Source organism: Portunus trituberculatus, chromosome 30 (assembly GCF_017591435.1).
Source record: "Portunus trituberculatus isolate SZX2019 chromosome 30, ASM1759143v1, whole genome shotgun sequence".
NCBI classification, from domain to species: Eukaryota; Metazoa; Arthropoda; class Malacostraca; order Decapoda; family Portunidae; genus Portunus; species Portunus trituberculatus.
The window spans coordinates 1,437,446-1,457,843 of record NC_059284.1 but is presented as its reverse complement, the minus strand read 5'-3'; the positions used below and the strand labels follow the sequence as shown (position 1 = coordinate 1,457,843).

The window sequence follows — 20,398 nt, the reverse complement described above, 5'->3', positions numbered from 1 at the left end:
GCTCCGTAATGGGGAAGACTGGCTGGGTGACCAGCAGGCGACCGAGGTGAATTACACACCGCGTAGTGTAGTGGTTAGCACGCTCGAGTCACAATCGAGAGGCCCGGGTTCGAGTCCCGGCGCGGCGAGGCAAATGGGCAAGCCTCTTAATGTGTGGCCCCTGTTCACCTAGCAGTAAATAGGTAAGGGATGTAACTCGAGGGGTTGTGGCCTCGTTTTCCCGGTGTGTGGAGTGTGTTGTGGTCTAAGTCCTACCCGAAGATCGGTCTACGAGCTCTGAGCTCGCTGCGTAATGGGGAAGACTGGCTGGGTGACCAGCAGACGACCGAGGTGAATTACACACACACACATACGTGACTTGACGCACCGTGATGATGACGCTCAAGCACCAGGCCTTGAAAGTGACGTCACAGCCAGTAAACAGACACTCGTCCCAAACTCTCATCATGACTTCGACTTCGTTCTTCCTCACACAAATACATAGCATTTCCAACTCTTTAAGTATTATATTTCAATACAAATTCACTTGTGAATCAGAGGAGAGCAGAAAAATTTCGTCTGTACCTAAACCAACAATATTACACTACACTATTATTACTACGGTAAATATTTTGATATTGAGGTATGTATTATTGTATAAGATGCACAACACAGGAGAAAGTCAGAGTCTGTCAACACAGCACAAGCAATGAAATATTTGCACAATGACTGCAAATTGTTCCTTCCTCTTCTTTTATGCTGCCTACTACTTTTTTTTTTCTTTCTCTCTTATCACAGTTAACCTAGAGTAATGTAGACACTGTAGATACATTAAAGATCCTATTCACGATCGTTTTACCTTTTAATTAAGTTCACCTACAACCACTATCATTCAATATTGTCCTATCGAGTGGACCTCATGACCCAAAGAGAGAGGAAGAACAGCCGCACTTCCATTGTTTACAAATGGTTTTAGTTAAAGTGACATTATTTTCAAGGATATTCTTATGGTTCTGGTGATAGATTAACAACTATTCTATATTACTAACTGGAGAAACACCCTTGAGAACACGGCTACTCATCTCTGTGGCCTTTAAAAATAGTCGTGGCAAAGCGTTTCACAATACGGGCCGGGGACGTGCCGTAAGAAAAGAGCGTCAGTTCACTTTGGTCGCCGCCGTCTGCCAGGGTACGTGAGAGAAGAGTCTGTGTGAGTATTTGACTGTGTACACTTTAACCACACCTACTAGCAATACTTAGCACAATAAGCAAAGCAGTGCTGGAGTGTTAAGTAGCCTGGGATGGATTACAGTGACGATGGGAGGTAATTACAATAGTGACATAATAGTGCTTTCCCGTGCAGTCTGATTATGTAATGTTACCATATATATATATATTTTTTTTAACGTCTTGGGTAATTATAACTATCTCTTAGTGTGCCGTTAAAATTTTATTTGTTAGGATTGCTGTCCTGTGTTCAGTTATGGTATATGCGTTAATTAGGACAGGTACATTCTGTGTTATTAGATTACGTGGTTACATTTGGTCACGTTTCAAGCTGTTAATCGATGTTTTATAGGTGTGAGTTGGTGGAGGTGTCTCTGTATGGTAAATGGAGTAGGTGGTTAAGGTGTTAGTTACTGCAGGTATAACCGGTCCTGTACGAGGTGTGAGGTTCCACATTGAAGGTCACTTCTCTATTTGTACTGCCGGTGGAATACCTGGCAAGTCAGTCAGTCACTCCTTCCATTGATTCTGCATTACTAGCGAAGGTATGGGAAACACTTGCAAAACAGTCTTGTTGTGTGATGTGTCAGTGCATTTAAGAGACTGGACAATATAGTTGTGACCTCAATTTAGAAAAAATTGAATGGAATGAATATTGAATAAATATTAATTTAAGGCTTCAATCCCCTTTTGGTCATCCCCACCTGCTGAATTATACTCTTACCTAATAAGGAACTCGCCCCTCTCACCCCCTCCCCCTAAACCCAAAGAATTTAACCTAACTTCTGACCCATTTAACACCCAACCCTGTTATTCCCTGAATCACAAAATCTTGTGGTTTCTGTATTAAAAGTTCATGGTTAGCACAGTCATGGGATGGGTTAGGCTGGACATCAGTTCACCAGCTAGAGAAAGAGTGTACTAAACAGCCACAGAATTGTCATGAATTGCCAAATGGCTCTCATATCAATATACCGTATATATATATATATATATATATATATATATATATATATATATATATATATATATATATATATATATATATATATATACACACACACACACACACACATACAAAGAATCGAATAAGATAAAGGAGTGGAGCAAGAAATGGGAAATGGAATTTAATGCAAAAAAGTGCAAAGTGATGGAAATAGGGAAAAGCAAGAGAAGAGAGAAGAGGTCTTACACTATGGGAGGGTTACAAATTCAGAAAACAAAAGGGGAGAAAAGACCTGGGTATTACAATAAATGACAATTTATCACCAGAGAAACACATCAACAACATAGTTGGGGAAACATACGAGTTACTAAAAAAAAGAAATGGGCATTTACCTGAGATGATGAAAAACTAATAAAATACATGATTTGACCTAAATTAGAATATGCTGCACTTATATGGTCACCACATAATAAGAAAGATAGAAAGAATTCAAAAAGCAGCAACTAAAATGGTTCCAAGTTTGAGAGACTTAACATATGAGCAGATTAATGATATTAAAACTTCCAACATAGCAACAGAGGAAGGAAAAAGGAGACCTAATTGCTTTAAACAGGGCATGGAAGGGGATGGACATAGTCGACAAATGAGACCTATTAGTGTGGGATTCAAGAATAAAATTTTAAAAAAGACTACCTGTAGAAGTGACATTAAGAAATATAGCTTCCCAAACAAGAATAAAAATATGGAACAATTTGCAAGAAACAGTGGTTCAAGCAAGAAATGTTCATGACTTTAAGGCTATAGAGACAGGACAGCACGAGCATAGCTCTTTTCCTGTAAAACACAACTAGGTAAATACACACACACACACACACACACACACACACACACACACACACACACACACACACACACACACACACACACACCCAAGGTGATGGTCCCCAAATAAAGTCTAAAGTAGTGGTAAAAAATTACAGGACTTGAAATTTACCTCTTGAAAGAGTTCTAGTTGTAGGAAGGTGAAAATACTAGTTGAAAATTCCAGAGTTTGTTTGTTTGATCTGCTGCAGTCTCTGATGAGACAGCCAGACATTACCCTACGGAACGAGCTCAGAGCTCATTATTTCCGATCTTCGGATAAGCCTGAGACCAGGCACACACCACACACCGGGACAACAAGGTCACAACTCCTTGATTTACATCCCGTAACTACTCACTGCTAGGTGAACAGGGGCTACACGTGAAAGGAGACACACCCAAATATCTCCACCCGGCAGAGGAATGTTTACCAGAGAAAGGGAGGCAGTGGCGTAGTGAATAAGGTGGTGAGCATGAGATCGGGCAGACGTCCACGCGTAGGTTTGAATCCCACCATGTACAGACCTACATGTAACCATGATACCCAGGTTCTAGGTGGTTACACCAAAGATGCACTTGGGTGGTGATATGGGCTGCCACTATAAGTAAAATTGCGTGCACCACTAATGGGTAGAAGCTGAACAGCGCTTCCTATACGTACTCTTCAAGTACACCTACAGGCACCATAGGCCATAACATAAAAAGAGTATGATGAGGCACTAACCTTGCTGGGCCGATGTGCTGGCCAGACTGCCCTCCTTGGCCTTAACTCATCTGGAAAATAGTGGAAAGTTTGTTTAAAGTTTTCAGTATCACAAATGGGATATAGATCTGCAGTTATTCACACTAATATTTGGCATTAAATGAATGCCTTTTATGTATTTCTTTCAAGTGCATAATTTTAGATATTTGTTGTATTGTACATCATTTCTTAGTGTATATTCTTAAGGAGGGTTTTTCTCTTAATGCAGCTCATGGGGTCAGATAATGGTAAGGTTTGTGCATGCTTATTCCTTTTATATCAAGTACTGTGCTATGATAAAACTGTAAAATGTGATATATATACCAGGCACTTCATGACTAATTTAATATTACTGTATTATATTTGCTATAATATTCACATTTTTGCCTTGAAATTGTAATATTTCAACCTTAAGTAGGGATGGTTTTGAATGTGAAGTGGATTATTGCAATATATTTTCCAGTATCACCCATAAAAGCTATACAAGTTGTCTTTCTTACAGCAAAATTAATATTTCCACTTCTACAACTTTTTCTTCTGAATGCCCTTACTTTCTATTCCTGCAGCCTTTTTTTAATTTTGAGCTGAAACTGTACCTGTTTCTTTTGCTTACCTTTTTTATTCAAAACTTCATATATTCATCCTTTTTGCCTTTTCTTTTGGTTAGTATATCTCATGAAACCCTTAAAACTGTCTGTTTGCTTTGCTTTTAAGTCACCAGTGTTTCCTTGATGTGTTAGCTTTTCCTTTCCTAAGTAACTCATTTCTTCCTCCACAGCAGGAACCATGTCGGACAAATACTATAGCCATGGGGAGTCCCACAGTGACCGTCTGGCCCGCAAGGCAAAAGATGCGCCCTTCATGGTAGTGGGTGAGTATAGTATTACCCTCCTGCTATTCAGTGGCAACAACTTACTGGCCTTATAATGAATGTGGTGAATGGATGAGTAAAGAACATGTATTAAATTAATTGACAGTTTCGAAAAATAGTTTCTCCTTTATTTCACTATTGTTCACCAATAGTTTTCATTATTCCTTCTGCTGTCAACCTTGTTTATTCATCATTTAATTATCATTCAAGCTACATATACATGTATGTACAAGTGCAAGTGATAAAATATCCAGGTGAATTCTCGTCCCTGTTTCTTGTCACTCCTAGCCGTGTTTAACAGCATACAGGGAAAACAAAGATAACATCACCCCAGAGCTGGTTGTAGAGAGGGCATGGGAAGATGATGCCCGACTATTATTATTTTTTTTTTTCCTTTTTTTTTTTTTTCATACTTATCAGTTTCCATATACTATAGCTAATTAAAAAAATGTTTTCCCATGTTTTGATTTTGTTTATTGCAAGACAACCTATTAGACACAGGTGAAGCAAGGTGTGAATGCAGAGATGGAAGTGTTGGGGGATGAGAAAATAAAGGAGGGAGAAGTGAAGAAACAGATCCCTATCTACACCTCTGTGCCCCATTAATACTTGCATAATACGGCTGCCTCTCCAATTCATACAGTCTAAAACCAACACTGTGTCATCCCTTGACTTGGGAGTAGAATAATGCTTGCTTATTGTTCAGCAATATTTACAAAATTTACAGTAAAGATGTCCATTCCTTGTCCAGTCCACCTACATTTCACATGGAGCACTATATACAGTAATGTGGCCATTACAGTATCATCTCCTGACTAAAGGATACAGAACACAGTTACTGTGTCAATTCATGGCTGGTATAATTTTTTTAAGACAGGTCCATGACTATATGTATTGTCCCATTTTGCCGTATTTGTATTATACAAGAAATGCAGAGAATTATAATGCCTAGGACTAAGGAATAAGTGACAATTATAGATGTATCACATTGTGAGGGATACACAAATTTTAGGCAATGGCTTCTTGCAAGTGTCCTTTGTAGCAACATTTGACAGCATACAGGAAGCCAGGAGAGCAAGGAATCAATGACACACAATTCCCCAGGTCTGGCTGGACTCATGGGCTTAGTGGGCTATGGAATATACGGCTTCAAGAACCGCAAGGTGAAGATGTCCGTGTATCTGATTCACTTCCGTGTGATGGCACAGGGCTTCGTGGTGATGTGTCTGACGGCAGGCGTTGGCTATAACATCTACCAGCAGCGCATCCACCCCTGGCTCTACCCACCCAGCATAGAGGAAAAGAAGGAGTAAGATTGCCCTGCATCTCTTACCGGTAACTGACAAATGCTTCCCCATAATAGTCTACATTTTGTCTCACATGTACTGTTCCTTGGAACCATCTCTGAGGAATGTTCAGCAGTTCTTGAGTCTGTTATGTTCCTTGGGAGGAAGATGCTTGTTTTACTATAGAAAATTTTTTATTTTATTGTTTGATATTTAATGAAAAAAGATTATTAGAATGACTGCAGTGTGTTTGGTGAGGTGTTGTGTTTAGTTGGCTGGCTGTGTTATAAAGAGAAGCTAAATGAATTTCACATATTTGCAGATAACTATATATTAACCATTTTACTCTCTCTCTCTCTCTCTCTCTCTCTCTCTCTCTCTCTCTCTCTCTCTCTCTCTCTCTCTCTCTCTCTCTCTCTCTCTCTCTCTCTCTCTCTCTCTCTCTCTCATAAAACATTGATCAGTTAATGTATATTACTGTATAAGAACAAAGCCAGGATAACCAAAGAGGTACAGTGATATTTTCAGAGTCAAACTGTTCAACAGTTACCAATAGTTGAAGAAAGTATTAACAATTTAGCTATAATTTGAAGCTCTCCGCAGGTTATCTCATGGTCAGGAAATTTAGGTTATTAAGTAAAGCTTGTACTTGTATTAAAAGGCTAAATCACAACTGTAAAAGACTCACACACAGGGTCCATGTCAGGCTAAGTTAAATCTGGTTTCAATTGATGAAATATAGATAAACTACTAGTTGTGACTTTGTATAGATAAATCAATCCATTAATCTTGTTACAAGATGTCTCAAATTCCTCATCAACATTAGTGACTGAGGAAATGTGTAGATATGAGTAGTATTATATTTTATTGTAAATATTTCTTCTTTTTAAATTATTTGACATCCACACTTCTATCAGATGAAATAACCAATATTTTGCAGTATTTTACTTGTTGACTTTTGTCCAAAGAAACTGTGGACAATGAGTTCCCATTCAGTTTATCATTCAGCTCATTGTTTTGTGTATTAATAAATTGGATAAACTGCACCAGTGCTCTGTTATGTAATTGTCATGTACTTTTCTTGAATATTGTCCTTCCTTTGCCATTCAGGAACACCATCCATTCATGTAAATCCTGTGTTCAGTTTTACACCATTCATTTCATTAAAGTTTTAGTTTTCCTTATTCATCTCCCATAAACATCCCTGCCGTTATCAAAGACATTCTGGACTGTATATAACAAAAACTATTTTTCAAAGAGTGACGTATAACTTTATTTGAGCACACTGTCTTGGTGAACAAATGTATGGGTAGAGGCTTGTGTTGTGTGCAGTAACCTGAGGTGACTCACTACACTGCCTACAATACATTTTTTGCTTCTACCCAAGTGTGAAGATCAGTCAGTTTGTATGTTTGTGTATATATGCATACTAAAAGTGTAAACTGTTGTGTGATACAGCCAGATATAATAAGATATTAGAGCCTGTATAGTTTTAAGGTGGAGTTTGACATCGGAAAATTTGTCTATGAATGATGTTACACAAGATCATTTGCAGTTTTTTGAGGATGGTGTTTGAGTCATCAGAAAGTGAAAGGGACACATATATCTAATCTGAAGAGCCATAAGAGTATGTATATTTCAACCTCTTAGATAATGAAAATGTGATTATCTGATAACTTTTTATTGACCTTTGTTGAGGGACAGCACACTCTGGCTACAGTTTCTGATGCTATACAAAACAAGTGCTAAGATGCCAATGGAAACAGGAAACATATTCCAAATGCCAAGACATAAACATATCACGTGACACAACAAAACATGAAGTTATAGTTGGGGTATTTTTGACAGCCAAACCAAGAACACGAGTCTGTTGGAGTGGAACAAATTATATGGATCCCTGACTAATCCCACTGCTGTGAGCTTGTGACAGCATAACAAAGCACTGAACACCAATACCAATGGTGAATTAGGGAGAGAAAACATACATTTGCTAGTGGTGGTAAAGTGCACTAACTAATGTAGTTTTGTGTTGACAATGTGCCCATACATACTATATTGTGTCCTGCACATATATGTATAATTAAAAGTAACAATGCATATACTGTAATACTTAACTTTAATTATGATGATCTTTTTAAGGCTAATGCTATTATAAATACAGTATGCTATGAAACTGAAGGGATATGCCACAAGGGGCAGAGATGATAACAACTCTTTATGCTTCCAGTCACACTACTGGGCATCAAGGTGAAAGCAACTCATGCCACCTAGTGAGCTCCAAGGCATTGTCACTAACATTCTAGTCAAATTATGCAGCTGTGTTAAATAATAGTAGTGGAAGCAACCTCAAATATGATTTCATCAAGATTTTTCTTCCAAGCGACAGATGGAAATGAACAGTGGCAACACAAGTGGCTCATTTGATCACCCAAGAAACCAGCAGTGGTGGAGGCTGCAGCTTAAGGGGTCTGGGAGCACGTACAAAGCCAATGACGTGTTCTTTGCCATTATTTCCTAATAGTCAAAATGTAAATTACTACACTAAGCAGGCACTCTGTAATTTATGATGATAGTCAACTCCTATACTTTAGTATTACAATTGGGGGAAGTGGAAAAAGAACAGTCTCCAAAACCCAGCTACAGACTTGCACAGTTATAAAAAACAAAGGCATATTTGGCAGGTTTAGTAGACACCAGTGGCAAACAAAGCTCCAAGAGATTAACAGGTGTGAAATATCAAGGTTCTCCATCAGGAAGGAGACAAACTTTACCTATAATGTGGGAAACAGCTTCAGGTTTTGCCAGCACTGACACTTGCTGCCTTAACACAGAGCAGTGAGTGCTGTCAGCAAGCCACACTGGGCTCAAGTTTGTGCTAACTCAGAACTTGCACGGACTTCACTTCACAGTACCATGTATTCTACCTAATCTGATAACTTTGCTGTACTTCCAGGGTTAAAATTTTAATGAACTGCAGTCCCCATGCACTTCTTGTCACCTGCCTTTCTACAACACTTTAAAGGGCACTTCTGAACTTGGCAAATCACCACTTTAACAGATGATACAATGAAAGAACAAATGACAAAACATTGGATACACAAAAATATAAGACATGAGAAGAAACTTGTCCCATTGAGAGTAATAGCACTGGATATTGAAGTGTAAGAGTTGTCAGGAAATTTGTTCCCACTAAAAGAGTAACCTGATACCACATGTCTGCTAGAGTGATCCTGGTGCTGTTTAAAGTAAGGACCCATCACATTACCTTCAGTAAAGCCAAGAATTTTGGTGCCTCAAGCAAAGATATAATATTCTTAAAAGATACTTTGATTTAACATGATTCAAGTGTTTTCAAACAATACACAAATCTTCATGTTTGTAATAGTGTGAATTCTAATCTAGTTGCTTACCATAATCCTCCTTGCTTGAGATCACTTATATGACTAGTAACATTACTCAGACTCAAAGCTTTTACACCTTTTTTTTTGTTATTTTGTTTATCTAACCATCTATTTATTGCACTGCCTTAGTCACCTACACAACTCAAGCTCCTGCCAAGCATCAGGTAGTGCACAGAGGCAGCCATGGCAGTCAAGCCTCACCTTCAAGTCTTGCCAAAGATCCGTGCCGGCTCAAAGTACAACATGAAAGTTGTCACAAGCCAGTAAATGTGTCCAGTTCCAGTCCCCTTATTTTAGGACCTGCAGACACCTGACATCATGATCAATCTAGCCATCAGAGCCTGGTAAGAGGCCCTACAAGATTAGAAGGCATGTGCTACAGCTATCTTGGTGAACTATGTATACATACAGAATTTGAAAAATGCTCCCAAAATCAGTATAGATAGTTTCTTATATCTATGATTCCTTTATAAGATACAGCTAAGCTGTGACAGAACAAAAGATATTTGTCTGAGGACAAAACTTAATCATTAGATATGACTCAAGCCTCTACTGTGCTTATCACATACAACCAAATACTGTTCATAAATATAATTACTCAGTATTAGCTCCCCTTTTCAGCATGGTCTGCCTTGGTCCCTTAATGGGACGTGTGTCTGTGTGCTCAACCTGGTAAAACCTTTGCTGGTAGTGACTGTCAAGGATGCATTGTTTGCTCACCTGGTTTTCTAGTTGCTAACACTCTTGATAACAACAATAAGTCAGTTAAAACATCTCTGATGCCTGTACTTGAGTGTTGTCGTGAAGGATTTAGAACACAGGAAGTCCTTCATTCAAGTCCAGAGTATCTATATGATAGGTGCTGTACGACATCTGTGACACCTGATCTTGGGTGCTGTGCCACCAAGGATTTAGAACACAGGAAGTTCTTGATTCAAGTCCAGTGTGTACACATCACATCAACTCCTCCTCTCAAAAGATCACAGAATGAAAGGACAGCAGCCAATGAACCCATCTCAACTCTATAAATGTGCAGATGATGCTCATAATGGGCACTTCTCAGAGGATGATGCTGGGACAAACAATGTGAACGATGGTGAAATGACTGACCTGAACCAGAGACTAACATCTCTCAAGCTGCCTCATATTGCATCCATTGCCCAGCCACACTTGACATCATTACTATGTCACAACCATGTTTTCTTTTTATAATATAAAGATGAGCTCATTTAATCTTTCTTCCATAAACATCTATATATATTTTGATGCTAATAACAATGCCAAGAGTAAGTTAGCTATGCTCTGTCCTATGAGTAACGGCAATGAGACACCACAAGAGAAAGGAACATGATGGTTTTGAGTGCGCCACTCCCTAGCTTGTAGTATGATGGACACAACATTGTGAATGGCTCCACTCATCCCCCACCTACATTTTTTTCAGGAATGTGATTAATCAGTCAAATTACCAATACCCAGATAGGATGGCCACAAAAAAAGAGGAACTGTGAAACACAGTTGGATGATTGTGACCACAGAAAGCCAAGATAACAAGGATTTATACCATGGTTATATTAACAACAGCTGCTGCTCAGTAGCTGATTGGGCTGAGAGATTTCAAACCCCCTGAACAAAAGCCAACACTTCACACCAACTGTCATTCCAGACCAAGGCTACCCTCATCTGGCCCCACTGTGAGTGGCATGCCAGGGATTGCTTCTGCCAGGTTCCAGCAAATTCCTCTGGGTACTTCAGTTATTGAGTGCAACAAGCTACACCAAGACACGCATTGTGATATGGGGAGGATTCGATGCCTCCCTGGTGCTTTAGCCCATTTTGACTGAGTTGAAATGTGTGTTTAATTACTTCATGGTGAGCAACACGAAACACGCAAGAGTATTACAACTGGTTACTTTGAACTTGCCTGTATGTTGTACAAATATATGGTATAACGATGAAATAGGTATATGTACATAACTCTCACTATAGTAGCTTACAGTGGTGAAATCTGCTTCATTATACAATTCTCCGTTTCCTTCAAAGGTACAATAATAAAACGGCAAATACTGATAAAGGGGGACTAAATATCTTTCTGACTAGACTGTAAATCTCACAGGAAACTTTGAAGTTCTTCCTAGAAAGCTAACAGCCACACCCCACACAGCAGCAACAGCACTAGGTACAGTACCACACACACAGTGACCCGCCTGCCCATCATTTAACCCTATAGTATTAATAGCCTTAGTGAATATACATTTTGCTTGCTGGATCAATTGCTTAGTCAAAGAAGACCTGATTTCTTGGTTTTGTTCTTTTCCTGATAGTCTCTACTGAAGCAAGAAAAGGTGTCTACTATAAAAGCATAGTGGGAAGCAGGTCAAATTGGCTACTCTAATGTCTACCCTAAGAACAGAGGTGCTACAAACACTTGCTCCATTGTTATATCAAATGGGAGTTTGTTAGTCTTACAACAAGGTGAGGTTATTTGCTCCATATTATCCTCGCTCTTAATTTGACTCTAACACCTCTAGTTACATCTATACATCTTAACTACACTGACAATAAACAGTGTAATATTTTTCATAAGTATTGGACAGGAGAGGTAACACAGCCTGTCCTACAACCTGCATCACTTGTGGATAAAACATTAAATCTTCTTATATTCTTGATTTTCAAGAGCTCAAATATATCAGTACGCCACATAAACACATTCATATCCTTACTTCAGCTTTAGATGGCTATTGATGTGTATTCTTGCATGGTTCTCTGTTCTGTGACCTGATTTCTTTGTTGATTAAACATCAAACATTCTTAACATTCTTCATTTTCATAAACTCAAATGTCTAAGTCTTAAGAGAAATCAGTGCTTCAGCTCAAGATAACTTATGTCACATGGCCTCTCCCAACACCATTGTCAAGAAAGACCATTCACTAACATGTATATTCCAACAATTATGTACCAAACACACAGGTTAACAGAAATAGCAGGTCATCGGAGAGCCATCTAAGTGCAGTAGTGACCGTAATAGTAGTGGCGGTGATGGTAGTGGTGTTCTTCCTCACCAAGCACATTAAAAAAGTCACAAAACACTGTCATATTTAGGAAGAGTCACAACGCCCTGTCATATTTCCATGTAACATAACTTTTCTTCCCCTGATGGTAGACTGACTCTGGTATGCTAACGGTAAAGCCAAAGTTGTCAGTCATCAATGTATGTCATATTTCTATATACTCTGCCTCTTCTTCCCACAGCAGCAGTTGCCTGACTCACTTGTACACACACAGGGAAGCCAGAGGTTGTGGCTGTGTCAGATCTAATGTACTATGTGAAATCCATTTATGTACTGTTTAAAATCTACCAGTGTATTGTAATAAGACCTCTTCATGTACAAGCTTATACATCACTGGGTGTTACACTACCACTCACTCCTCCAGGAAAACAGCTGGAGCAATACAAATGAGCATTAACACCTACACAAGGTCACCAAGCCGAGAAAATATATAAAAATGTACACCTGGTTCCATTCCACCTGTGAAATCAATATACTACTACTATGCATCATCCTTTTGGTCCTGGAGAAAGGGAAATACTTTATGCATGTATGGCCTGAGGGTTTAAAAGTGACAAGTGTTTCCAGCCAATTGTGTAGCTCTGAATTCCCTGATCCACTCGCCGCTAACACCAATACCTTACCTGTCAAAACTCAGCACTGGTGGCAGCAAAAATAATAAAAATCTACAAATAAGTAACTATCAACACCAATTAAATAAACACTCAAGAAAATCTATCATTCATCCATAACAATGCACACCTTTTGGTTCAATAATCAGTACCTGATATATATATCAAATAATCATATACATATACATATACATTTATATTCTGCTTTGGTCACTCAATAGAACCACAGTAACCTTATCAGTATTGCATTGGTAGTGTTAGAATGTGGTCCAAAGGATAGCCTAGCTCCAATCAATTCATGCAGATTAAATCTTGTATTCTTAAACACTAAGCCCGTTACTATTATTTTCAGAAGCAAGAGATGGTTTTTTAGGTCCTTATGGGTGTTTTCTCCATTACTGATGTAGAATCTTAGTTAAACTATCACTAGAATAATGAAAACTCCTATGAAAACCTCAAAAGCTTCCTCTAGTTATGATAAGAAGCAAAAATATTTAAGAATACAGACCTAAATAACTCAAAGTAATCATTCAAAATCCTATCCCTGAATATCTTTGCCCCTGATAGTCTGCACAGCTCATAACGTGTGATAAACAAATCCTTATGGACTCCGATGTATGTAAGTGAAATGATGAACATAAATCAACATGGGAATGCCTCCATCAGCCGACAGTGATGCCTTGAGCACCACACCAGCACGCGCCTGAGGACAATTTGAGGTTACACGTTCAGATATTTCCTCTCTTTTGCACTGAAGATTATCATTGTTCCCATGAAACGCTACACACACACACACACACACACACACACACACACATATAGATGACCCAATCCCCTCAAGTTCTTGTCAAAACATAATATAGAGATAACTAAAAGCAATTAGAGGATCTACATGTCAGTGTATAAAACAGAGGGAGAGTTGGGAAAAAAAGCAACACGTGGCCTTAATACTCAGTCACTTTTTAGAGTTCACTTGATAAACCTGAGAAAGTAATGAATAATATGCATCTTTCAAAGTTACCTGAATATCAATATGTGTCATAGCACAGAGAGAGAGAGAGAGAGAGAGAGAGAGATGATTTATACACAGACCTGTTTTCGCTACTCGTTACTCAAACCAAAAACTCAGTTCATACTTTCTTACCAACCCATGAGTCCATTCAGAGGTTCCAAGAGCTTTCTCTCACTCCTCCACTGTCCCTCTTGCACCTCAGCACACTGATAACACAGGAACACACGCGAAACACGGTCAACACACACACACACACACACACACACACAAAAAAAAAAAAAAAAAAAAAACGCGCGAAACGCACCCACATCGCTCAGGACGTGAAGTGTGACGAATTGACAACAAACCTTCCCGTCTTCCCGAGTCCCGACTCCGGTATTTCATACATTTTCATTATTATGTTATCGTACATGTCCAAACTATTATTATCATCATTATCAATTGTGACCATATTTGTGTGATATATTATACGCCTTATTATATAACTGAGGAGTTTTACCTTGGTGCCTTTGGCGACAGTGATCAAAATATTTTATTGTCATTCATTTGGTACTTAAGTGTCAAACATAAAATTAATGACTGGTAATATGTATACAGTTTGATGATTAATAACATGAGTATCAACTGCAAAGGAAACTCATCACAGCAAAGGCGGAGCATGCATCCCCGCACTCTATCAACACGTCATAATAAAAGCATTATCAGAGAAGAATATATCTGAGAGGAAGGGTCACTCGTATATGCACCTCACATTCACGGATAAACTCTACCAAACATACATAAAAGAAAAAAAATATCGCGCTCTCCACCTTCAATATATACAAACTGTCCTTTCAAAACACCGAAAAAAGGGGCAAATAAATCTATGAAGTATAAAACAAAACATGTGAAATCAAATGCTAAAACTTAACTAAATGAAATAAATTTGTGCTCTATGCTCCAGGCCACGTATTCTGAAATTTTTGGGCTCTCATGAAGACTTTTAAAAGGCCATATAGATCATTAATCAAATTTTCTTGTTTTTTTGTCTTTCATTATTGACGTAGGTAGAATTAATTCTTGTTAAATTATCACTGGAATCAATCACACATCTTTAAAAATCCCAGTAACTCTAAAACCTTTCCGTTTAACGCTAGAATGATGAAAATCATCTTTGAAAAACTCTCACTAACAAATTTTACAAAAGCCTTTTGAAAGTAGGCTAGTTGAAATAAAGTGCGAAAAAGTCTGAGAATACGCTCCTAAAAAATCTAAAAATAAATAAATAAGATAACAATAATAATAAAATAATAGCAAATACATAAAAAAAAAATACTAATACCGTTTACTGTTACAGGCTACAAGGGTCAAATTTTATCCAGAAACACGAACTAAATCTAAATAAGGTCCCTAGAGGTGACAGCCCGACATGACTCAACATCTTTCCTGCATCTTCTTCCTCACGTGCCGGTCAGTGCGGGGCGTCAGCTTACTAATAGGAATGACATGACGTGACGTGACTAGCAGCTACACGAATGAAATATTTAGCTATAAGAACTCTCACTTAATACTGCGCGTCATCATGTAACCAACCACGTACTAAATGAAAATACGAACGGAATAGAATGAAACCCGCAGTGGTGGTGGTGGTGGTGGTGGTGGTTGACTAATGAGTGGGGTCTGGTGTGTGTGTGTGTCCAAATGAAATGCAGATCAAAGAGGAGGGAGATGGAAAAAAGAAAAAAAAAGAGAAAGACAAGGACGCAGATAAGAAGAAAGAAAGGCAGGAAGAGAGAGAGAAGAGTAAGTGGAAGAAAGAGGAACGAAAGGAGGGGATGGTAACTCAAAATAAGGAAGAAAAATGGTGATAAATTTGTAGTTTCCATCATGAATCAATGTTGATGTATGTATGTGTGTTTAACCTGTGACCTGTGTGCGTGTTAGCAATGTCGCGTATGGCTGTGCGTACGTGTATTAGAGTGTCGGTGTGGGGGAGGCGACGGTGGGGTGGGGGCAGGTGGAGTTGCCGGAAAGCCAGACGAGGTCCAGCACGGCGCCTTGGTGGAGGTGGTACACGGCGTACACCACCACCACGTGCATGATGTGGTGTGAGTTGGCCAGTAGGTCCAGGCGCCCAGGCACCCACTTTTCAGGCACCCGCAAGGCCCCTACAAAGCCCCCAAGAACCGCCAGTAGATCCTGAAGGAGTCAAAGGTGTGTGTTAACCCTTTCACTTCAATGCCAGACAGTTATCATTACCATATGCAATGTATGAAATCTTTATAAACTTCTATAAGAAACCTGGGGCTGAAAAAGATAAGATTTTGCAATTTCTGCTCAGTTCAAAGATTGGATGTGGCTTTAGAACAAGTAAAGATGTCTCACAGTGATTCATAATTAAGAAAGTTGTACCAAGTGGCAGTCAGAGTTAAAAATTGTACATTTTAGTGATAATTAGTACAGTACCTACTTGTTAACCCTGGCAATGGGCTGTAACGTGTTAAATATTGTACATCTTAGTGATAATCATAGTATCTACATGTTAATCCTGGCCATTGTGGTTGAAAGTATCAAATATTAGTTATAATGCCATGTAAGATTTTATTATTACAACCAAATGTGACTTATAATTTCAAACAATCGTGAACAAATACAATACCACAAAATACAATAATCTACATATAATTTTTAAAGGTTCTGTGTTTGATATTTACAAAAATCCACGGGAATAAGAAAAGAATACGTATTTGCAATAGTGAGTCATACAAAACATACCAATCTTTCAGTATCGCTGCTGACAATACAGGATCACGAAGCAATGAAAACTAATCGTGTTGTTTTGCGTCATACTTACTGCGGGGGACTACAGGCCAATTTATTATACATTCTATACAACACTTGCAGATAAAAGTTTTAATTTAATAGCCAAGCCAATCGGTACCGACTAACAAAAAATAAATTAGTAAATCAATATGCAGGAGCACAAAACAAGAGAGATTATTTACACTTTCACACACACACACACACACACACACACACACACACACACACACACACACACACACACACACTTACCTGTCCGAACTCGCTTCATTGATTAGTACACGCTAGTCACCTGCAGCTAGAATTTAACACCTGGTTGAACGTGAGGAGAACTACGGGACACACCCAGAGAGAGAGAGAGAGAGAGAGAGAGAGAGAGAGAGAGAGAGAGAGAGAGAGAGAGAGAGAGACCTAAGAAACTATCGATTTTGTGTTTCTCTAGTTCGATCACATGTTAAGAAATAAGAAAAATGGCACTGTCCGAGAAATACGGCGATAAAATATGGTTTGAAATTATCTATGAATACATGAAACGAAAGAATTTAATTATTTATTCATTGTGATTATCTTTTTTTATTGTTCCCTTATAGTTCGATATGAATCTACCAAAAAAAAAAATAAAATAAAAGGAATATCGAATGCTTAAGTTTGTAAAAAAAAAAAAAAAAAAAAAAAAAAAACTAAAGCAAAGGTCAAGCGATGGTTTTTCTTGAGTTTGAATGGAAAAAAAAGCACAAAAAACTAAACAAAATAAATGTCGAATGTTTAAGTTAGTTAGAATAAAAGAAAAGACAATCGATCTTTTTCTTTTAGTTCAATAGTAAAAAAAACGAAAAGTTCAAGAAATTTCAATCTTTTTAAGCACACACGATCTTTCCCTCTTAGTTCAATAGGAAAAAGATGATAAAAGAATTCCAATCTTTTAAGGACCATGGAGCGATCTTTCTCGTTTACTGTAATGGAAAAAGAAAGTTACAGGGATTTCAATTTTTAGAACCAAGCGAACTTTCTTTTAATCTAACAAAAAAATATATAACTAAAGGAATTCTAGTCTTTCAAATTAACAGAAAACAAAAACAATAAACAAGGTAAAGAAGTGTCGCTCTTGGCTATGGCGGCGACAGCAGAAAAACAAGATGCGCAAATCGAAGAGAAACACATCGTAAATCGGAACTCAAGCACAGGATCGCGTGACAGCCAATTGTTGACAGAAGTTGACGCCGAGAGAGAGAAAAATGCGAGGCAGCAGAAATAGCAGGACCACGAGGAGGAGTGAAGAGACGAAAAAGGAGAAGGAGGAGAAGGAGAGAAGGAAGAGGAGGAGGAAGAGAAGGAGGAGGAGCAGGAAGAAGAGGAGTAGGAGGAGGAGGAGGAATAGCAGAAAGATAAATAAAGTTGAAATTGATTGAGCCGAGGCGCCGCAGAAACAAGGTCATACAGCCCCGGCAGAAACCGTGGGCAGGATCGAAGTTGCGAGTGGAGGAGGAGGAGGAGGAGGAGGAGGGCTGGGGAAAAAAAAAAGAACAAAAAGAAACAGAAGGAAAAGGAAAAAGGATGAGAATTCGGAAGATGAGGAGGAGGTAAAGGTTGATGCAGGGACAGTAAGAGCAATATTCCTATCGTTACCTGTAATATGATGTGCTTGAAGGCTCGAGGGTTGCCGCCCCCCCAGGCCGTGACCCGCAGCGTGGCGGAGACGGCGCGCATTAGGAAGGGCAGGGTGAAGCAGAACCGCCGCTCCCAGGGATTACGGGCGTGCGAAGCCTTGAAAGAACCATACGGAGCCCTACTGCTGGGGGAACTGAGGCTAGGACACTACCACACACACTACTATCACACAGCCTACCTCCTCACCGCTAGAAGGATTAAGGTTAGTACAGACAAGCCTAATCTTCACGGATGATTGTCAGTACAGAAGGGTGAGCTACAGCCCGTACTACAGTCGCCCTTAAGGTTGAGTTGGTCTTGTATAGGCATGTTGACACCTTATCCTCCTCTTCCTTTTTAAGCGAGACAGCTGATTAGTGCACTTATAGTTTCACTGAACCTTCGCAAACCTTTCATATTTAGGAACGAACTATAAAAGCCTACATAATTTACATAAAGGCATCCATATGAGTGTCGCCACGTGCTACATCTGCACTGGCGCGTGTTGTCTTTCACATGGATGCGTTTATAGAAATTATGTAGGTTGCTTTCACAGATTTTCTGAAGGGTTAATATTTTTATATTATTGCTGTTTTCCTGTTGAAATATTCGGAAATAGTGGGTTTTGTGTGTGTGTGTGTGTGCGAGAGAGAGAGAGAGAGAGAGAGAGAGAGAGAGAGAGAGAGAGAGAGAGAGAATGGAATTCTGGCCTCTTTCAACAACAATAACAAAAAAAAAAGCCACCAAGGCGTCAGCCCTAAAGAGTACAGTCTGAAAATGGTTATATAAATTCTGAATCATTTCTTGAAATCTCTTTTTTTGGAAGCTTAGGGCAAGACTGACTGCTTAAGTGACTGGAAATAAACTTAGCTATGGAAAACTTGGAAGTGGCGGAAATATTATAATCAGCTTCCCGCCCTGAAAGAAAGAGAAAGCAGGGGAATGACATCCAGAGCAGCTCAACTTGTGGCGACTGCAGTATTACCTGGCTGATAGAAGTTGATCCGCTGCAGGGAGAGTCTTGGATCTCACTGCAGCGACAATGAACTAACAGCTAAGAACAATACTCTTACGTCTATTGATGGCTGCTTAATACTACAACACTGGTCATAAAAGGAGGTAATATCAACGCTAGAAAGATAATCATAAACCAGATTTTGGAAGGAAAACAAAAATGACTGATACTTAAAATCTAAAATATTAATAATCAGTAAAAAAATAAATAAATAAAAGGAAGTTAAAATACTGACGTTAAGGTTTTGAAATAATTCATATGAAATAAAAAAAAATGACAATACTGATGTTTACGACAGTACATAATTGACACGAGGTAAATGTTAACGATTGGAAATAGTTGAACCTCCCAAAAAAAAACCGCACGAAAGTTAAAAATACCGACGCTTACAGTCGAAAATAGACGAATGAATAAAGTAAACTATAAATAAACAAAAAGAAGAGTGAGAGAGAAAAAAGGCCAGAATATTAATGGCATAAAAAATGAAAAATGTTCCACCCATAATATCCACGCTAAAAGGAGAACCATTAACGCCATCAATTCACTCCAACGCTGGGGCCTAAAGGAACGGTAAGGGACCCCGCGGTGCATGGCTTGCCCCTCACCACGGAGCAGAAAGGAACGATATCAACCCTCAACACTTTATCATAGCACGGAACAGGAACAAAGTAAATGTAGTACCGCTGTAATACGGTGAAATACGGCATGGTAGAGCTTTGGTAATTGATATTCTTTTCTATTATTCTTATCATTATCTGTGATTATGATTAAGAAAAGATGGTAATGAGGGAAACGCTTTAAAAACTGCGTGTGTGTGTGTGTGTGTGTGTGTGTGTGTGTGTGTGTGTGTGTGTGTGTGTGTGTGTGTGTGTGTGTGTGTGTGTGTGTGTGTGTGTGTTAGGGTAAATATACAAATACATTAAAAAATA

General features: G+C 38.8%; 2 protein-coding genes across 9 annotated transcripts in view; one reads left to right on the top strand and one right to left on the bottom strand.

Moving 5' to 3' along the window:
- Positions 1 to 921: 921 nt before the first annotated feature.
- LOC123510695 (HIG1 domain family member 1A, mitochondrial-like) lies at positions 922 to 6,342 on the top strand. Of its 8 annotated transcripts, XM_045266017.1 has the most exons (4): positions 922 to 1,189; positions 3,985 to 4,003; positions 4,534 to 4,626; positions 5,731 to 6,342. In XM_045266017.1, the coding sequence occupies exons 2-4, from the start codon at positions 3,988 to 3,990 to the stop codon at positions 5,937 to 5,939; spliced, it is 318 nt and encodes a 105-aa protein (XP_045121952.1). In that variant the 5' UTR covers positions 922 to 1,189; positions 3,985 to 3,987; the 3' UTR covers positions 5,940 to 6,342. The 8 variants fall into 8 exon arrangements, with proteins under 8 accessions (XP_045121952.1, XP_045121959.1, XP_045121957.1 ...); XM_045266024.1 differs by lacking the exon at positions 3,985 to 4,003 and having other exon boundaries at positions 922 to 1,168; positions 4,537 to 4,626; XM_045266022.1 differs by lacking the exon at positions 3,985 to 4,003 and having other exon boundaries at positions 922 to 1,168.
- The window catches only part of LOC123510710 (progestin and adipoQ receptor family member 4-like), a gene marked incomplete at its 5' end in the record, with an annotated part of 41,995 nt that continues 27,854 nt past the window's right edge, over positions 6,258 to 20,398 (bottom strand). Inside the window, 2 exons of the mRNA XM_045266044.1 lie at positions 6,258 to 16,183; positions 18,434 to 18,571. Of these exons, the coding sequence (XP_045121979.1) occupies positions 15,959 to 16,183; positions 18,434 to 18,571 (363 nt within the window). The remainder of the gene's footprint in view (positions 16,184 to 18,433; positions 18,572 to 20,398) is intronic.